This window comes from Xyrauchen texanus, chromosome 4, assembly GCF_025860055.1.
Source record: "Xyrauchen texanus isolate HMW12.3.18 chromosome 4, RBS_HiC_50CHRs, whole genome shotgun sequence".
In the NCBI taxonomy this organism is placed as follows: Eukaryota; Metazoa; Chordata; class Actinopteri; order Cypriniformes; family Catostomidae; genus Xyrauchen; species Xyrauchen texanus.
The window spans coordinates 12,886,903-12,905,364 of record NC_068279.1 but is presented as its reverse complement, the minus strand read 5'-3'; the positions used below and the strand labels follow the sequence as shown (position 1 = coordinate 12,905,364).

The 18,462-nt window shown below is 36.9% G+C and overlaps 1 protein-coding gene across 1 annotated transcript; it reads left to right on the top strand.

Moving 5' to 3' along the window:
• Window positions 1-129: 129 nt before the first annotated feature.
• Window positions 130-16,925, top strand: LOC127638319 (phosphoinositide-3-kinase-interacting protein 1-like). The gene is made up of 6 exons (XM_052119801.1): window positions 130-385; window positions 733-846; window positions 2,287-2,403; window positions 5,386-5,577; window positions 6,031-6,109; window positions 14,710-16,925. Exons 1-6 carry the CDS (start codon window positions 316-318, stop codon window positions 14,924-14,926), a joined length of 789 nt encoding a protein of 262 aa, XP_051975761.1. The 5' UTR covers window positions 130-315; the 3' UTR covers window positions 14,927-16,925.
• The last annotated feature ends 1,537 nt before the right edge of the window (window positions 16,926-18,462 follow it).

Below are 18,462 nucleotides of genomic sequence, written 5' to 3'. Positions count from 1 at the left end.
TCTATCGTGTACTGGATTATTTTGGACATTTCATAAACCGTATGCATCATGTATAGTGACTCTATCTGATGATGGAGAACATGATGGTTCTAGGACCTGGATGACGCGGAGCGCCCCACGGCAATGGGGAGTTCCTGCCATGAATCTGTTTACCAGCCCTCTGCCGAAGCACAAAAACAACAGCGTTTCTGCGGTGTATTTGGAGAGCAGTGTGGCTGCATTCACCATAGGCTCCTCCATTAAAACAGACCGCTCTCATTTCGGTCCGTCATGAATCATAATTGTTAGTTTGGTGAATTATATCGACAAGTGAAAATGTTCCGACCTGTTCACTTTGTGTTGCTGCTCAACTCTGTTTTGGTGGACTGCTCATCTGTTGTTGAAGGTAAGATCCAATTACATTGTAGTGCATTTACTCTCTAAGAACAGTAGTTTGTTTAGTTAGGTTTAATTAATTTGGCAAATGAGTTTTGATGCATGTGGGCATATATTTTCCCAACATTTTTTATTGTTTTATTATCATCTAAATTGTATGAAATGTTTTAAGATTACATTTGGATATCGGTTATAATAAATCATAAAACATGTTATTAGTTATTACAAAAATAAATACAGAATTTTCTGTAATTCAAGACTGAAAATATTCTTTTCATATATTTCAAATGTATTTAATATATTTAAACTGAGCTGAAAGAGTCTTTGAAATCACATTAAGTTCATTTCTTTGTTCAGAGTGCATAACATCCCATGGAGAGGACTACAGGGGAATGCAACAGAAGACATTCATTGGGAACATTTGTCTAAACTGGAATAAGTTAAACCTCAAGTTTAAAGACTCAGAGACAGGTAAAATATCTGCATAGAAAAAATGATAACATTTTCCATAATTTAATGACCTTTTTGTATTTTTTACCATAAAACTCTAAATTAAACTCTTCATTTGCAATTAAAACAAAGGACATGAAACTTGATTCCCAAGACCCAAAAAGTTCTCCTAATATGCCAAAAATATGTGATGTTTATCCTCAAGGTAATCAAGTTAATCAAATCTAAGAGCTGGAGATGTATTGACAAATTGTCATAGTGCATTAGAGAGTGCGATATTTCAGCTGTCAATAATGTTGCAGATTATACTGTAGATTTTGTGTTGGCATGCTGCCCAGATCATATTATAAGCCTCAACTCAAAAAGCTGAGACAAGGGCATTTATAGTAATGTGCATATAGACAGGGTTGGGTGGGTTACTTTTGAAATGTATTCCACTGCAGATTACAGAATACATGCTGTAAAATGTAATTTGTAACATATTCTGTTAGATTATACAAGGTCAGTAACGTATTCTAAATACTTTGGATTATTTCTTCAGTACTGGTAGATTTCTGTCACTTGTTTTGACTATAAAAACTCTGCCAGTACAATAAGACAAAATACACATGATAAAAATACATTCTCTGAAAAACCAAAATATCTTATGCAGTGTTGTTTCTAAAACAAGATCAATCAAATTGATCTTGTTTTAAGGATTTTTTGAAATCTTTACAGGAAAACAATACAAAAAATATTTATCAAGAATAACATTTTTGTCCTAATATCAAAGGTCTTACTAGAAAAAATAAATTATGATCCAACGTGAATTTTCTTGATAAAAAAAAAATATGATCGTGTCTGGTAACGTGCATGTAAAATGGCTAGAAATAGCATTTTAGCTTCGAGGAAAGCTGACAATTTACACAAGGTATTTCTATTTCTTCTGCTCCAAACTTACTTCTTCATATGTCTGCTCATATGAATGTAACACATCATGAGAAAGTGTTTCACCACTGTTCAAATGCACTTTGGATCGCATAATTTATATGTTTAAATTTTTCCATCTGAAAAGACAAAATATTAAATGAAACGAATGACAATAAAATGCAAAGTAATCTCTTCAGTAATCACAATACATTTTGAATGTAACTATATTCTAATTACCAATTATTAAAATTGTAACTGTAGTGGAATACAGTTACTTATATTTTGTATTTTAAATACGGAATCCCGTTACATGTATTTCGTTACTCCCCAACCCTGCATATAGAACACACACCACGATATTTAAACACAAAATGTTTGAAAAGAAAAGAACTCTACAAAAAGTTAGTGATGTAATGTACACTATGAATAACAAAATATATTTTTGTTTTTTGGCCATGTCTGCATTTGAAAATGTACGTTTTAGATACATTTTTAGTGCTCATTAAATCTTTTTTTATTGTTTTAATAATTTAGTTCTCTTCTTGATCGCAGGTGTCGGAGACCACAATTTTTGTCGCAACCCAGATGGTTCAGATAAGCCCTGGTGCTACGTCTCAGGGTCCAATGGAGTGACCAGAAAAGAAGCATGTGAAATTAGGACATGCCAAGGTAGCCATCTTCACTCTTAAATCATTAAATTAATAATGATATATACAGTCCTCTATATGTGAGGATAAATAGATACATTTTTGCTTATTGATAGCTGACATCACAGACCTATAAACTTATTTTTTTCGGAACTTCAAGATTTGAGGTTACAATTTTTATATACAGGAATATAGAGTATACGGGAAAAAAGGTCTGTTTTTGTCCCGTTTTGGTAACTGGTAATAATTCCTTTTTAACAAATTTGAACACCTTTTTTTTTCATTGAATATTTCATTTAAATGGTCATTTGGTGTGACAATTTTAGTTTTTTAAATTCAAATGTTCCATGTAGTCTTTCAATTCATCAGCAAAATGCTGTTCAAACCATTTTAAATGGATTATAGCATATATAGTCATATATACAGTATAAAGCATAACACAGGACATCCCAAAAACGGACAAAATGTATGTCTACCGTAATATCTTTAGTTTTTAGCTTCTCTTTAATTTCTATAATCCTTCCCCATCTCTAAAATGTAGAATCACCTTTTAAAATTAAAATAAAGACCACCAAAAGTGTGGAAATAAGTGAAAAGAAAAGTATAACTGGACCCCAGCACAAAATGTGCTTTTAATTTATGTGTAACTTGTGCCTTTATCTGGTATTTCACAGCGGTGTCCTACTAACATGCTACTCTGTTTCCAATGGCTCATACTTTAGCAGGATGCTTTCTTCCTAGAATTTAAAGGGAGCTGATTCAAAAATATTTACGTAAGGCAGAAATGTGTGATTTTATTTTTCTTGTGGGAAAGAGAAATTGGTTTCAAGACAACATCCCCTAGGGAGTAACAAGGCCAGCACCAAATACTTTAGTGCACTCACTTTCCTCTAAGCTTACTCTACACACTGTGAGTTTTTGCTTTTAAAGCTGTTACTACTATTCAACTATTTGATCCAAAAGCCCTGGTAGTTTATTGATAATGTCACTGGATGTGCATTTAAGGACTTTTTCCCTCCTAACTTGGAGACACCTTATTGAGACAGTTAGGTTAGTTGGTCAGATTTAATCCACATTGGTGTGGTTTCCTTAAACAAACTTGTTTGGATTAGGAGCCAAGGACAGATAACTTTAAACAATAGCACAAGTCTAGACTCATCAGCCTTGAGACTTCCTCAGTTGGGAAAGACAAAGAAACAAACAACAAGGAATCTTGTCTTGCAGCTGCTGAAGAGAAAGTGTAAGAGGAGAAAGAGGCCTCGCCCTCTTGGATTCTGATTGGCTGACAGGAACATGCTCACCACGGTGACAGCCGCTGATTGGTTGGCGGAACTGTGACCTCATGAACTTAAACTCTGCAAGAGTGTGTAAACAACTTTTTCAAAGCATAGTGTGGGGAAAAAAATCCAGAGGGTTGCAGCACAGCAAGGGAAGCATGTGTTAATGTTGTAAACTGTGAATTCTTCCTATGGGACATTTGAAGCATGTCATGTGCACCTAACACCTCATTTAAATGAAAATAGTCAGGCTTTATCTCATTACAAATGCCTCAAAAGTAAATAAATGAATAAAGTCCTGATATTTGCCTGGTGTATCTAGAGGCTAAGGCCATGTCCAAACTAATACTTGTTTTTGACTGAAAGCTCCATTTACCATTTTGTAACGTCATCGTTTCCCAAAGTATGATGTACTAGAGAGCATTTAGAAAGTGCCTGTTATTGGTGGAGGGAAACACCTTTGCAGTGTGGATGAAAGCCATAAATGTAGTAAAATCAATGTGTTTTCAACCGAAAACTTAGAAAATCCAGTATGTGAACTGTGCAAAGAATGCACATTTTCTGCATGTATGGAACCCAGATGAACCTACAGGACTGCATTTGTACTGTACAATACTGTATCCCACAATGAAATTTGCTCGACTTTACCTTCCATTTCTAGTGTGATGAATAAACCAGAACCATAGTAATATCGGGCAAAATGCTTTAATTTTTCATTACTCGTTATTTGATGCTTTTGTTTAAAATGGTTGTTGCTGCATAATGTGTAGCATTTCACATTCTATTTTAAAAAATTTTTTAGAGCATATTTGATTTATACTGCACAGAATGCAATAAGTAGTATGCTGGTAATCTAGAAGTCTTGGTATTCTGCTTGCTTACTGAAGTACTTGAAGAATTTCACAATATTTGCACTACAGCCTTAAATGGTTGTTGCTCTCTTCTGGATCTCTTGTTTTGGCAGTTTTTACTTGGTGTCTCCAGACCAGATATACAAAACAGGCAATTAGAGTCATCATGGCGCCGCCCAGTGGTTGGTCAGGAAAACTGTGGATAGAAACAATATATTCAGTTACCAGGTATAAGTTAACCTGGAATACCGCTATTAAACATGATTTTTAAACAATGAAGTCGAAATTACACAGACTGATGGCTTCAGCGGAAGCATATTCCAATGATGAGCGACCTCGGAGCTCATAGCAGGCCTGTCTTGAAAGATTTATAAGTTATCGTCTATGGAAAAAATATATGGGATTTTTTACTTCCGGAACCAGACTGTTGCACTCTATAATCCATGTGGCTCATGAAGTCTGACAGATATGACAGTCAACTTTGAATCTGATTCAGACAATTTTCATTTTTTGCTCAAGGCTTGACATTTAATCTACCGTAAGCTTTAGCTACAAATCCAGACAAGATCTCACCTCAGAAAATGTAAGAACCAACAGATATAAAATAAACTAAATGTGTCATAACAAAACCAATTTACTGTCTAATGCATTGAAAAACACTGTTCCAGTAGACAAGATACTGGTAGTAGAGGAGACAATTATTGGTAGAATGAACTCACTCCCATACCACAGTAAAACCGTGTAGTGTAATTTTGTGATGTCAATAAAGTTGTTGTGCTGAGCTCCCTTACATTAGCAGTACAGCTTGAGGTAATGCAGAAAAACAACAAGAGCTTTCATGGTATTTCATATTCTGTCCATCCTGTCACCCTACAGACCAAAACTCCACAGAAGCCACGGCTCAAGAGTCTGTCCTCACTCCATTCCCAACCCTGATGATGGTGGAGACCTTTGAACCTGCAAACTCCTTCCCCTCACAGGCTGAGGTTGCGGTGGTGCAGCCCGTGAAGGGAGTACTACGGCCGGTCATAGCAGGACCTAAAAAGAAGAAAGACCTTGGGACTCTTGGTAGGTCTTTAGATTGAGATTACCTAAACCTCAAACATTCCAAACGCTTGCTTATCATAAAAGCAAGATGTAACTGAGGAAGTTACTTAACTTAAAAAAATTTGGTCTTAATGATGTGGTTTCCGAGTGCTTACTGTGATTTTGCCAGTGTAGCAACATTCCTATGAACCAGTCAGACTTAAGAGTTAGTGTTATACTTGGGTTTAAGGCTGATTGGTAGCTATGGTAATTGGGATTGGTTTTCCCCCACGTGGGCAGGGCCTCCTCTGACTCGGTCTATATCCATGTTAATTTAACATGAATATTATTCCACGACCAACATAAGATGTTGATCCAGTAATACATCCTGTCAGAGACTGTTCAGCTCAAGATAGACTACCTACAAGATGTTCGTGTACTATATCCAGAAGAATTAAGAAGTATTTCTACACTTCTTATTTTGTATCATGCCAGGTTATGTTCTTGCCGTACTCATGATGGCCATCATCATCCTCCTTGGAGGCGGCATCACAATGGGATACTTCTACAAAAGGTGAGTACAACCCAACACAATTAATGTGTGAGAGGATGGACAATGAATGCAATTAACAGGGCAAGACAACAGACAAAATACACACACAAAAAAACTTAATAATGAACTTGAAGGAAAGAGATGTTTGGCCAATATAGCTTCAGAAAATTCACATACAATTCATTATAATTCTAGTTTTCTCTTTGGACAATGTTGTTTGGTTAGAGTTTGCAGACAGTTGGTTAATCTTAAAAATTGTTTTTTAAGTTAATAAATTGATTTTATCTTGCTCGGAAGTGCTATCTGTGAAACAAAGATAAACAATGTCATTGTGTTTACGACATCCCTGATAGCCTACATACATCACCCAGATGTCTATTTTATGTGTGCGTTTACATCTAAGCGATATTTTTAGGTTGTTTGCTCATCAGCAATATGTCTAAATGTATAAACATTCCTTGTCTGTCTCTTTCTTCTGCGCTTGATTCTATACTACTCCAGCCAATTTGAAATACTTTTACTTTTGAATGACAAATTGCTTGCTAGGTTCCTCATTTGTAAGTCACTTTGGATAAAAGCATCTGCTAAATTACTATATGTAAATGTCTAAAAGATGTTTCCTCTCAGATGTCATTAAAACATTCAGCAAATGTCTTTGAGATGTGCATGATTTAGAATGTTGGTAAATCTTTTTAAGATATTTAGCAGATGTAAATTAGAATGTGATGCTTTCCAGATGAAAAGCTCTTAAACAGACATCTCTGAGATGTGTGCTATCTAGGATGGTTTCAAGGGAAGAGATATGGTGGGTGTGTTGACTTATATGAGGCTTCTTGCCTATCTATTTATAGGAGGTTGTTTTGATATTTATAAGTGGGTGTTGAGTTTGTGGAGGAACTGCATGACTCTGAAAGCTGATATCTAGAGATATAAATTGCTTATGCATATCTAATCACAATGTACTGTTAATATAAACCAGAACCATGTGCTGATGTAATAGGAAGTCTTCAAATTGAAGGTTTTATTCTAAATTCACAAATAGATTCACATCTGATTTTAGGTCTAAAACTTGAGGCTCTCTGAGAGTCACATGACGCAAGGCAAAGTGGAAGAGGCGAGCTCCGCTTCACTTTGCTACAATTATATTTTTAATCAATATTACTCATGAGAATTTAATTAGTTTTGATGCTAAAACTGTGCTGGGAGTGTAGAACGTTGAAGAATTTGAAATCGTCTGCCTGTGGGGACATTAAAAATAATTTGCAGTTGCACACGTCTGACGCCTCTCTAGAGCAAGATGGCGGTGGTTGGGTTGGGAATGAGAGTGAGCCTCATGATGACATGGGTCAAGATAATGTGAACATTTATGCTGCACTAATGAAAATCTCAACTGACATGGAGGGCCTCGTGGAAATAAAGTGCTGTAAAAAAGTATATATGATTTCTTCTGTTTTGGTGTATATCATATCCTAAATTGTTTCAAAAATTCAAACTAAATCTAACATAAAACAAAGGAAATCTGAGTAAACACAAAAAACTGTTTTTAAATTAAAATGAAAACAAAAACGTTATCCAATACCAACTGGGCCTGTTTGAAAAAGTATTTGCCCCCCTTAGTTACTAAATCCCTAAATCTATGAAACTGCATTCATAATGGGGTTCAGCTGGACTAGACACACCCAGGCCTGATTACTGCATGTTCAATCAATTCAACATCTAAATACAGCATGAAGTTGGCTAAAAGATCTCACCCACAGTAACACACTGTGCCAAGATCACAAGAAATTCCAGAAATTATGAGGAAAAAGGTGACTGAAATACATTATACAAAGCTATTTCAAAGGCTCTGGGACTCCAAAGAACCAAATAGAGAAAACTTGGCACAGCAGTGAACCTTTCTAGAAGTGGCCGACCTTCCAAAATTCCTCCAAGAGCACAGTGACGGCTCCTCCAGGAAGTCACAAAAAAGCCAAGGACAATATCCAATGAACTGCTGGCCTCTCTCGCATCAGTAAAGGTCACTATTCATGACTCCACTATCAGAAAGACACAGCCAAAAATGCCATCCATGGAAGTGTGTTGAGGTGAAAACCTTTTCTAACTCAGAATAAAATTAAGGCTTGAGGAACACACCTTTTATGTTCCTCAAACCTTTTGGTAGAATATTTTATGGACTGATGAGTCCAAAGTGGAACTATTTGGAAGACAGGGGTCCCATTACATCTGGCGTCAATCAAACACAGAATTCCACAAAGAGAACATCATACCTACGGTCAAGCATCGTGGTGGTTGAGTGATGGTGTGGGGATGCTTTGCTGCTACAGGGCCAGGGCGAATTGAAATAATTCAGGGAATCATGAATTCTGCTCTCTACCAGAAAATTATAAAGGTGAACATCCGGTCATCAGTGCGTGAGTTGAAGCTCAAGCATAACTCTATTATGCAGCAAGGCAATAATCCAAAGTATAGAATTCCAATTTTAGAATTTTGAATGCTCCAAAGAATCTAAATTAAAGTTTCGGAGTGGCCTAGTCAAAGTCCTGATTGATATGCTGTGGTAGGACCTTAAACGTGCAGTTCATGCTTGAAAACCCTCAAATATGGCTGAACAAAAGCAGTTCTGCAAAGAAGAGTGGGACAAAATTCCACCACTGATTTCCAGTTATAGGAAGCATTTGGTTGCATTTGTTGCTGCTAAAGGTGGCACAACCATCTATTAAGTTTTAGTTTTTCACATAGGTGATATAGATGTTGGATAACATTTTTGCTTCAATAAAAAATATATATATATTTGAAAACTGTATTTTTGTGTTAACTCAGGTTGCCTTTGTTTTATGTTATATCTCATTTGAAAAACAAAAACAACTTGGTATGAAAAATACACACAAATAGAAGAAATCAGGAAGAGGGCACATACTTTTTCACAGCACTGTACGTTGAACGACCACATCTGTGGAGGCGAAACTTTCCACCCTGATCACAAAAATAGACAAGGTTGAAAAGAGAATCGAGTTTATGGAAGCGGCCGAAAAAGAGCAGCAGTCTAGCTCCTGCCACCTGATAATGTTATGTTGGAATCCCCGGGGAAAGGAAGGGCAAGATATTGTTAAGTTCTTGGAAGGGCTAATTCCAAATTTGTGCACATCTTGCATTTTGCTGATGTGGTCTGAGAAGGCTTGTTTTTCCTTTGGCTGCCCACATCTCTCTCTCTCTCTCTCTCTCTCTCTCTCTCTCTCTCTCTCTCTCTCTCTCTCTCTCTCTCTCTCGATCTACTTTTTTTAAATCATTTTTTTCTCTTTTCTTTTGTTGATTTATTGTTGAGTTTATTTGTTCATTTTGTGGGTTTGGTGTTGTTTTTTACTGGGACCTATTTCATTGAAAACTTTTATGTGCAGTTCAATTGTACGGTTTACATAAAAATTATACTAAAAAAAAAAACCACCGGAATGAAGTAATCTTGTAGCAACGGTGTTGCGGAAAATCTGGTGAGCGTCCATGGACTGTCGCATTTCCGGGGAATGGACACCAGTTGGGACTGTTATGCACGAGGTTGAGCAGCATCTTTTTTTCTGTTCTGTGGGTTGTTGGGGATTTTGTGGTTACATCAATGCTGGATAGTGGTCTATATAATTTAGCCTTGGGTACACAATGTTTTGTAAATATGCTACACTTTAATACAGTTTAAATGTTTCTCTCCACATGGAATGTTAATGGCTGGGCACCCTATATAAAGAAGGAAGATTGTATCTTTCCTTAAGTGTAAAACATTTGTAAAACGTAAGTTGAAAACACTTCACAGGAAGCTGAAAAACTTGGCAGGGCTTGGGGTGGGCATGTGTTTTGCAGTGCTAGTTTGAGTAAGAGCAGGGGAGTCATCACATTGATAAGTAAACATTTACAATTGAAATGTATCAAACGGATTAAAGATATTTTAGGAAGAGTCATTATAGTTTTGGCTGAAATACAGAGGCAAAATCTTATTTTGGTTAATATTTATGCACTCAACGCTGATGGTCAGAACTTTTTATAGATCTTGAAGGAAAGTTACAAGCAGCTGGGATCTTTCATCATATGGTTTTAATGTTACAGATAGAAGTTAATGTTTATGTACAAACCAACTGGTCATCAGTGTCCTCTGTGGGCGTGGCATGGGAGGTGCTTAAGGCTGTTCTTAGGGGCGGATCATACAGTATGCCTCATTAATTAAAAATATCAAAGCACTGGAATTCATGGAATTGGAGAAGAGTATTAAAATAGCTGAAACAGAGCTGAAGCACTGAATGTCATCCAGTGGACAGCTAAAATATCGAGACAATACTATTTTGTCACAGAAGGTAGAGTTTTGCTTATTCAGGGCAAGACAGACATAATTTGAGTCAGGAGACAAGGCAGGGAAACTACTTGCCAGATAAAAACAATTTCCCCACCATCCCTTCAGCAGTCTTCTGTAGACAATATATTTACCTCTACCACAGATATTAATAAGATCTTTAAAGAATTCTATTCTGGAAATGTACGGGTTTGGGGAAATTTTATTGGGTGGATTAAGTTACTTTATAAACAACCGTTAGCGGCAGTGCAAATTAATGGATGCATTTCAGATTTTTTTTCTCTTGGTAGGGGAACCCGACAAGGCTGTCCTCTTCTCTTTATTGTTATGTCTTGCCCTGGAACCATAACACTGCAATTTTGTATTTCTATGCCTCAGTCTTTTAGGTTTGTACTACATTTGGTGGTAGTGTACAACCCCCTAAGGCTGCAGACACTGTATGGTGCTCACAGCCTTTGGAAAGGGTCATGAAGCATCAGTGTATTACTCCTAGTTTATTCAGAGTCTTGGTTATGGAGCCTTAACAGCTCTTAAGAGGTTTTGGGAAGAGATTTGAACTTGTATTGGAGGATGTGGAGTGGGAAGAATACATTTAAAAAAAACACGTCCAAGGATGTGGCTTATTCAGTTTAAGATATTGCATTGTTTCTACTGAACTCCCTCTAGATTGTTTAGGCTTGGTTTAATAGTCACACCTATCTGCTGTCGATGTCAGTTGGAGGATAGGGACACAGCCCATGCTCTGTGGTTCTGCACTAAGATTCAAGAATTCTGGGTAAGAGTACGGAATTTTATCTGAAGCTTTAGATTCTCAAATTGCTATCTGCCTTAGACTATGTATATTGGGTGAGGGGGCAGTTCTTAAAGTAGGTGATAAATATAGAAAAGCTCAGTCCATACTAGTTTGGCAGACAGCTTGGCAAAAAATTGGACAAGTACATGACCTTTCTGGAAGGCTCTCAGTGAGGACCATGTAGAGAGAAACATGATTGTGGTAGAAATTGTTAATTGTATACTTTGTGTGATTTAAAAAAAATAATAATAATTCTCTCTTCTCTTTCAACTGTCTTTTGTTGATTTATATATTTTTATTTTCTCAATTATAAAAAATACAAAAAAATTGTGTGTGTGTGTTTATACCATGTAACTCAGGTTTGACCACAGAGATTTTGTTGAGAGCTAGGGTGAGGATTGGGAAGGTGATAGGGAAATAATGGGGGTTAAAAAGGGATAATTGTTGATTCTGTTCATATATATATTATGCTTTATTTAGGATTATGTTGAAGAATCAATAAAAAGTGTGGAGGCATTTCTCCTCTCTATCTTGAACAAGTTTGGCAGGGCACACAGTTGCCTTGGGCATGTACTTGTATGTCAGCTGATTATGTGTTTATGTTGAGCTTATTGCAGTTAATTGGCTAATAAGCAGGGCAGGGCGTTGAGTTGAGAGAAGGGTTTATGTGTAATATCAATGTCACCCACAGGAATCATGCTATGATGTAACACCACATGGATGCCATATATTTACATTTACATTTATGCATTTGGCAGATGCTTTTATCCAAAGCGACTTACGGTGCAATTATTACAGGGACAATCCCCCCAGAGCAACCTGGAGTTAAGTGTCTTGCTCAAGGACACAATGGTGGTGGCTGTGGGGATCGAACCAGCGACCTTCTGATTTACAGTTATGCGCTTTAGCCCACTACACCACCACCACTCCTATATATTCCATTGCAAATATTTTGGCACAGGGGGTAGGTTGGAAATAGGGGGTATAATTATGTTGGCTTGACAAAGCCAACATAGTATTATTCAATGGACATAGTTTAGTTTTTTTTTTTTACACCCTAAATCAAGTCCAAAACTATCTGTCCGCATGCTGATGCCTGCTAGATTGGGCAAATGGAGTATAACATTGAGAAGAATATTTTCAAATTTTGCACGTCAAGCTCTGATTGAGTTTGGATCTTTTGAACGCTGGCCACCCTTAGCATGTTCAAAGCTTGTGAATGCTTGTTAGGTGCTATTGCTAAGTAATGGACTTGAACTGCATCGAATATAAAAACTTTCCAGATAAATGACTCTCGGATCTGATCCACAGGCCAAAGTTTGCCAATGTCTTTTATAAACTGATGCAGAAGGCTTTGCTCAGTTTTGATAAGGTAGAGTTCACTGCAGAGCAGATACAAAGGCTCTGGAAGTGCTGAGAGTAGGAGGGTTACATAACCTGCTGCAGATTGGTTGAGTGCAGCCTGAAAGAAGAGAGAGAGAACGAGAGAGAGAGAGATGGAGTGGAAGGAAGGAAACTAGAAAAATATGACGTCAAAGGAAAGACCGAAGTTCAGTTGCAGCTGAGCAATATGACATTTGTCCAGTATTCGGCTCCCATTTTTCTCTCTCAACTACTTCTAATAATCTGTAAAAGATAGTAATCCTTGAGATCCGTCTCTTCCTTTGCAATGGATGATGAATCGGAGCTAGCCCTCACTCTTTACAGAAGCACATACATATCTTGTAGCTAAATATATCACATACTGGAGCCACATCATTCCCTCAGTCTGTAGTTCCTTACTGTGAAATATCACTGTCTAGCTCAAATGGACTTGCACTTGAAAGGCTTTATTTAATCTTGTGAATATCCAGGGGAAATGAAGTGAAACCACTGCATAATAAGTCATTAGTTGTAGTAGATTATGTAATGAATGGTTCTTTGAAGAATGACTTCTGAAAACTCACTCTTTCTATATCTTTGTATAAATTACTTGTGGGTCATTGACAAATCAGGTTGTCCGAAGTGATGAAAGGAGAAATCTTTTACTAGTTTAAAACACATGTTTCAAGTTTTTTTTAAATGTTATCGTTGTGTACATGTTGTTTTATTTATTTAAAAACATTCATACCATTTTAGATACCATTTTAAATAATTTTTATGACTTGCAACTGTCATGTGGTGTAACCATCAATTAAAGAATATTAAGATACTCTTTCCTCAAAAGTTGAAAACATGAATGTACGTAACTTAACAAATAATTAAAATGTTGCATAGTGAGGATGTCTTCAAATGTAATGCCATAAATAGTTTTCATTTAGCACTTAATGTCATGCAAAGTCCAGTAAACATAGCGCTAATTCTCCTAGGTACTCCTGGATAAAGTTTTTCTTGGTTGTTGGCAGATAGGATGTTCCAAGCTCCTTGGAGAATTCACCACAGTTCTTCAATATATTTAGGCCGTCTCAATTGCTTCTGTCTTTATATGTAAACTCAGACAGACACAATGTTCAGTGGGGGGCTCTGTGGGGACCATGCCATCTGTTGCAGGGCTCCTTGTTCTTCTATTCTAATCTTTTCTGTTTCCAAAGGTAATGTTTGGGAGTCTAACATTTATATTTCCTATTGACACACTAAAGCTGAAGATAAATAACCATCTTAAGACAAATGCTTTTGTAAAACGACTTTTGCACAGTACTGTGTATATGTGGAGATATATATCTCAATACATTTTTGAGTCAAGAATATTGAGTTACTTCATATGACCTAAACAAAATGTGCTTTTTCATAAACTATAAAATATTTTTTAACTTCACACATATGGAGGGTCTTAAGGGGTCCTCTCAGTTATTTATTATTTTTTATGTGACTTGACAAAAAAAATAATGTTCTAAATGTTGGTTACACCACATGACTTTAATTTGGTGGACAAAAAATTAAATAGTATTATTCATATTTTAAAACCAAATAGTTTCACTGCTTTTTTTTTTTTTTTAAAAAGAAATATAAAATATTACTCTGCACTACTCATGCCAGCACTCCTTATTTCAGCTTTTAATTACTATTAATTATTTTAATTTATTTTAATTATTATTTAGCATTTTAATTTATTTTTTAATAACAACAGACCCGGACAAAAAAAATTAAAAATTCACTATTTCTAAGCCTCTAATAATTAACATTGATATGTTAATTATTTTGTACAAAATGTTAGATTTGCTTCAAATGAGAAACATAAGATGCTCTTTGAAACATTCTCAAGCTCGTCTGTTTTTAGTTTTTACAAACGTGCATGAGTGCATGCAGTCAATAAAGCAAAAGCATGCCAAATACTATGAAATTCATGGAATGCAAAATAGAAACATTTTCAATAGTGGTCTCAGACTTTTGCACTCTACTTTATTACTTGATCAGCTGACAAAACTCAAACTTGACTGAAGATACAAACAAAAAAATCTCTGTTGTGACTGTTGTTGAAGTTCTATTGAAACACTAATGTTTTTGCTGTCTGTCCTGCAGGGGTCGTGACCTTAAGAGACAGCATGACCAGCGCGTTTATGAGCGTGAGATGCATCGCATTACACTTCCCCTCTCTGCCTTTGCCAACCCCACCTGTGAGCTGGTCGACGAAAACACCATCATCATCACAGCTGAACCAAACAACCAGACCCCCACCCAGGAGCCCGCTGAGGGGGCCGACCCTCTTATAGCGGCTGCGGGGACTCCCGGAGCCTGATTAAGGAACAGGGTGCGTGCCTGGACAGGCCTAGCTACTTAAGACATGACAGTGCACTACTGTAGATCATTCTGAGGACCAAACATCCACCTCCTGCCTGTCAACCCTATTCTCTCTGCCCTGCCTTTACAGCATGGTTTCATGGAAAAAGTAGAGCATGTGCCCTGAATGAGCAGTTGAATGCCCCCTCCCCCCAAATAGTGTCTTTATTTCCTCAATGGAACTGTTTGGTAGTGTACTTTAATGGTGAACTGGAAAGGGTTTAAAAAGGTGGTTTTGTGTAAATATGCATGTCAGGGATTCTCATTTTCCTTGCAAGTAAATTTCAAGTGCATTGTACATCATTACAGGGCATGTCTACGCCCTGCTTGTTAAATCCAGTGAGAGGGCAACAGTGCCATTGACTACCATGTATCCTTTTATGAAGTGACCATGGATCAGATCATCTGAAGAGATTTGAAAGAGAAGACTACATTCTATTCCTCTTTTATATCTTTACTCTATCTTGTTTTTGATCCTAATGCAATTGAGATGAAGTAAAAAGTGTGTTAGAAGCTGAAATGGTGTAAAAGTGTAGTTGAAACTGATGCTCCAGTGCTGTGCTATTGGAGTAGGACTAGAGTTAATTGTCTTTGATAGCACTAACCCAGAAATCAATATTTAAAAATGAGATCATGTGGTCTGGAATGCCTGAACTGCCTTTGCTAAGTGAAGGTTTTTGACTGAAAGTGAAGAGGGAAGCAAATACAAAAACTAGCTTTCTGGAGATGATGCCTTACTTTTAAATGTATTATTGCTTTTGGTTCATGAGTGTTGAAAAGTGAATGAGCAGTGTTTTCTTGAAGGAAGGTGACCTCAGCAGACCAATCAGAAAGGGGTCGCACCAGGGGCTTCTGATACATTTAGTTAATAGCGCGTTTACATGCACAACAAGCTGATAACACCCAAAAATCAGTTGATTACAAAATTCCAACAATACAAGAACACAGTGTGTACATGACATTGGAAATCATCAGGTTGTTCACATCAAAACGTAAACAGTCATGCACACAACACTTGCACGCATTGGTTAAGCTGGTAAAGGGGCTTGCACGCGGAGCTAAATCAGGGTAATAGGCAAAAATGTACTGGTGTGAATTGGTTTATGCTTAAACGTTTTATGATCTTACCACAATAAAGGAAAACCATTTAAGGTGTTTACATGACTATTTGTTGCACAATCATCATGCATGTAAACGCGGCCATTGTTTATCTGTCCTATTTAGACCCTTCCTTCTGTATGGTCAGGAAAAGTGTAGGCTACTTTGAAACAACTGAAAGATCCAACTGTTCCGCTGAGAAATATTGATCGCTTGTTTAGTGGTTGCATTTCTTTCCATTTAAGCAATTGGTGCAAATGAGTTTGTCAAGATTTCTCAAGGAATGCAAAAGAGTGCAAGATGAGGTTATGAGTCACTGTACTAAAGGTGGAGATAATCAGTTTTATATTTTTTCCACCCGAGTAAATTTAACATTTTGTAAAGATCGTAGTCTCTGAAATGGGATGGTTCTGTATATCTGTGCGAAGACAAGTTTCAAAGTTGTATCTTTTGATTTTGTTTAGTCTCTGCTGTATGTATTTTTTTCCTGTGAGACTAAAGGTCTAGTGTGCATTTTTATGTTTAGCAGTTTTTACTGTTGTGAAATAAAATCAGTTTGAAGAGAAGTAGATTATCATATTGTACCCACAGTAGCAGTTTTCCTTACTGTACCCTTTGGGAAAAAAAATATATTTGGGACCGGATACTAGAATACTGAATCGCTTACACAAAATACAATTATAATTTTTTTTTTTTTTAAATAGTATGCAAAACAATATACATCTAATTTAAATAGCATGCAACACAGTTGCCACATAGTACATGTTTAAACCTGCAAGTGTATCAGGTACCAGATATCATCTATGAATTCAACAATTATATTTGGTAACATTTTTAAATAAAGGTTCCGTTTGTTAACATTTGGTATCATTGTTATTTTTATTGTATTTTTTTTTTTTTTTTTTACAGCATTTGTTAATCTTTGTTCAAATTAGTTAATAAAAACACATTCGATTTTTGTTAGTTCATATAATACATGAACTAATGCAAAAAAAAAAAATAAGTCAAAAGTATATGTATTAGTATATGGTGAAATTACCTTTAACCAAGAATGCTGTAAAAGTATTGTTCATTGTTAGATCATGTAAAATGTTACCAATTTTTTTTTAATCCAACATTGGAGTAGTAGTGGCGTAGTGGGCTAAGGCACATAACTGTAAATCAGAAGGTCACTAGTTATGTAGTATGTTGCTAGTATACTCGACATACTACAGCCATGGCCGAAAGTATTGGCAGTGACATACATTTTGTGTTTAGCAAAGTTTGCTGATTCAGTATTTGTAGATAATTTTTTTCTATGATATATACTATGTTTCTATGGTATACTGGAAAACAATGATAAGCGTTTCATACGTTTTAAAGGCTTTTATTGGCAAAAACATTAAATATATGCAGAGTAAATATTTACAATGTTGACCCTTGTTCTTCATAACATCTGCAATTCACTCTGGCATGCTGGATATCAGCTTCTGGGCCAAATCCTGACTGATGGTGATAAATTCTTGCCTTATTAGTGCTCGGAGTTGATCAGAGTTTGTGGGCTTCTGCTTGTCCCCTCGCCTTTTGAGGATTGACCATAGGTTCTCTAATCTGGGATTAAGATCCGGGGAGTTGCCTGGCCATGGGTCCAAAATGTCAATGTAATGATCTCCGAGCCACTTCTTTATCACTCTTGCCTTGTGACATGGTGCTCCATCATGCTGGAAAATGTACAGATCATCACCAAATTGCTCCTGGATCGTTGGGATAAGTTGCTCTTGCAGGACGTTTAGATAACATTCTTTATTCATGGCAGTGTTTTTGGGCAAAATTGTGAGAGAGCCCACTCCTTTGGATGAAAGGCAACCCCACACATGGAAGGTCTCAGGATGCTTCACTGTTGGCACGACACAGGACTCATGGTAGCGTTCACCTTTTCTTCTCCAGACTATCGATTTTCCAGATGTCCCATACAGTTGGATGGGGGCTTCATCAGAGAAAATAACTCTGTACCAGTCTTCTGTGGTCCAATCCTTGTACTTCCTGCAGCATTTCAGTCTGTCCTTGATGTTTTTCTTGGAGAGAAGTGGCTTCTTTGCTGCCCTTCTTGACACCAGGGCATGGTCCAAAAGTCTTTGCCTCACCGTGCGTGCAACACCTACCTGCTGCCAATATTGAGCAAGCTCTGCACTGGTGGTGACACGATTCCATAGCTGACTCCTCAGGAGGAGACGATCCTGGCGCTTGGACACTCTGGGACATCCTGAAGCCTTCTTCACCGCAGGTGAACCTCTCTCCTTGAAGTTCTTGATGATCCGGTAAATGGTTCTTTCAGGTGCAATATTCTTTGCAGCAATTTCCTTGCATGTGAGGCCATTTTGAAGCAAAGCGATGATGGCTGCACATCTTTCTTTAGAG

Excerpts from the sequence above, each read along its gene's own strand:
- LOC127638319 (XM_052119801.1), top strand. The coding sequence starts at position 316 with ATGTTCCGACCTGTTCACTTTGTGTTGCTGCTCAACTCTGTTTTGGTG. Across the intron at positions 386-732 it reads CTGCTCATCTGTTGTTGAAG|AGTGCATAACATCCCATGGA; the intron begins GTAAGATCCAAT and ends TTCTTTGTTCAG. Across the intron at positions 847-2,286 it reads GTTTAAAGACTCAGAGACAG|GTGTCGGAGACCACAATTTT; the intron begins GTAAAATATCTG and ends TCTTGATCGCAG.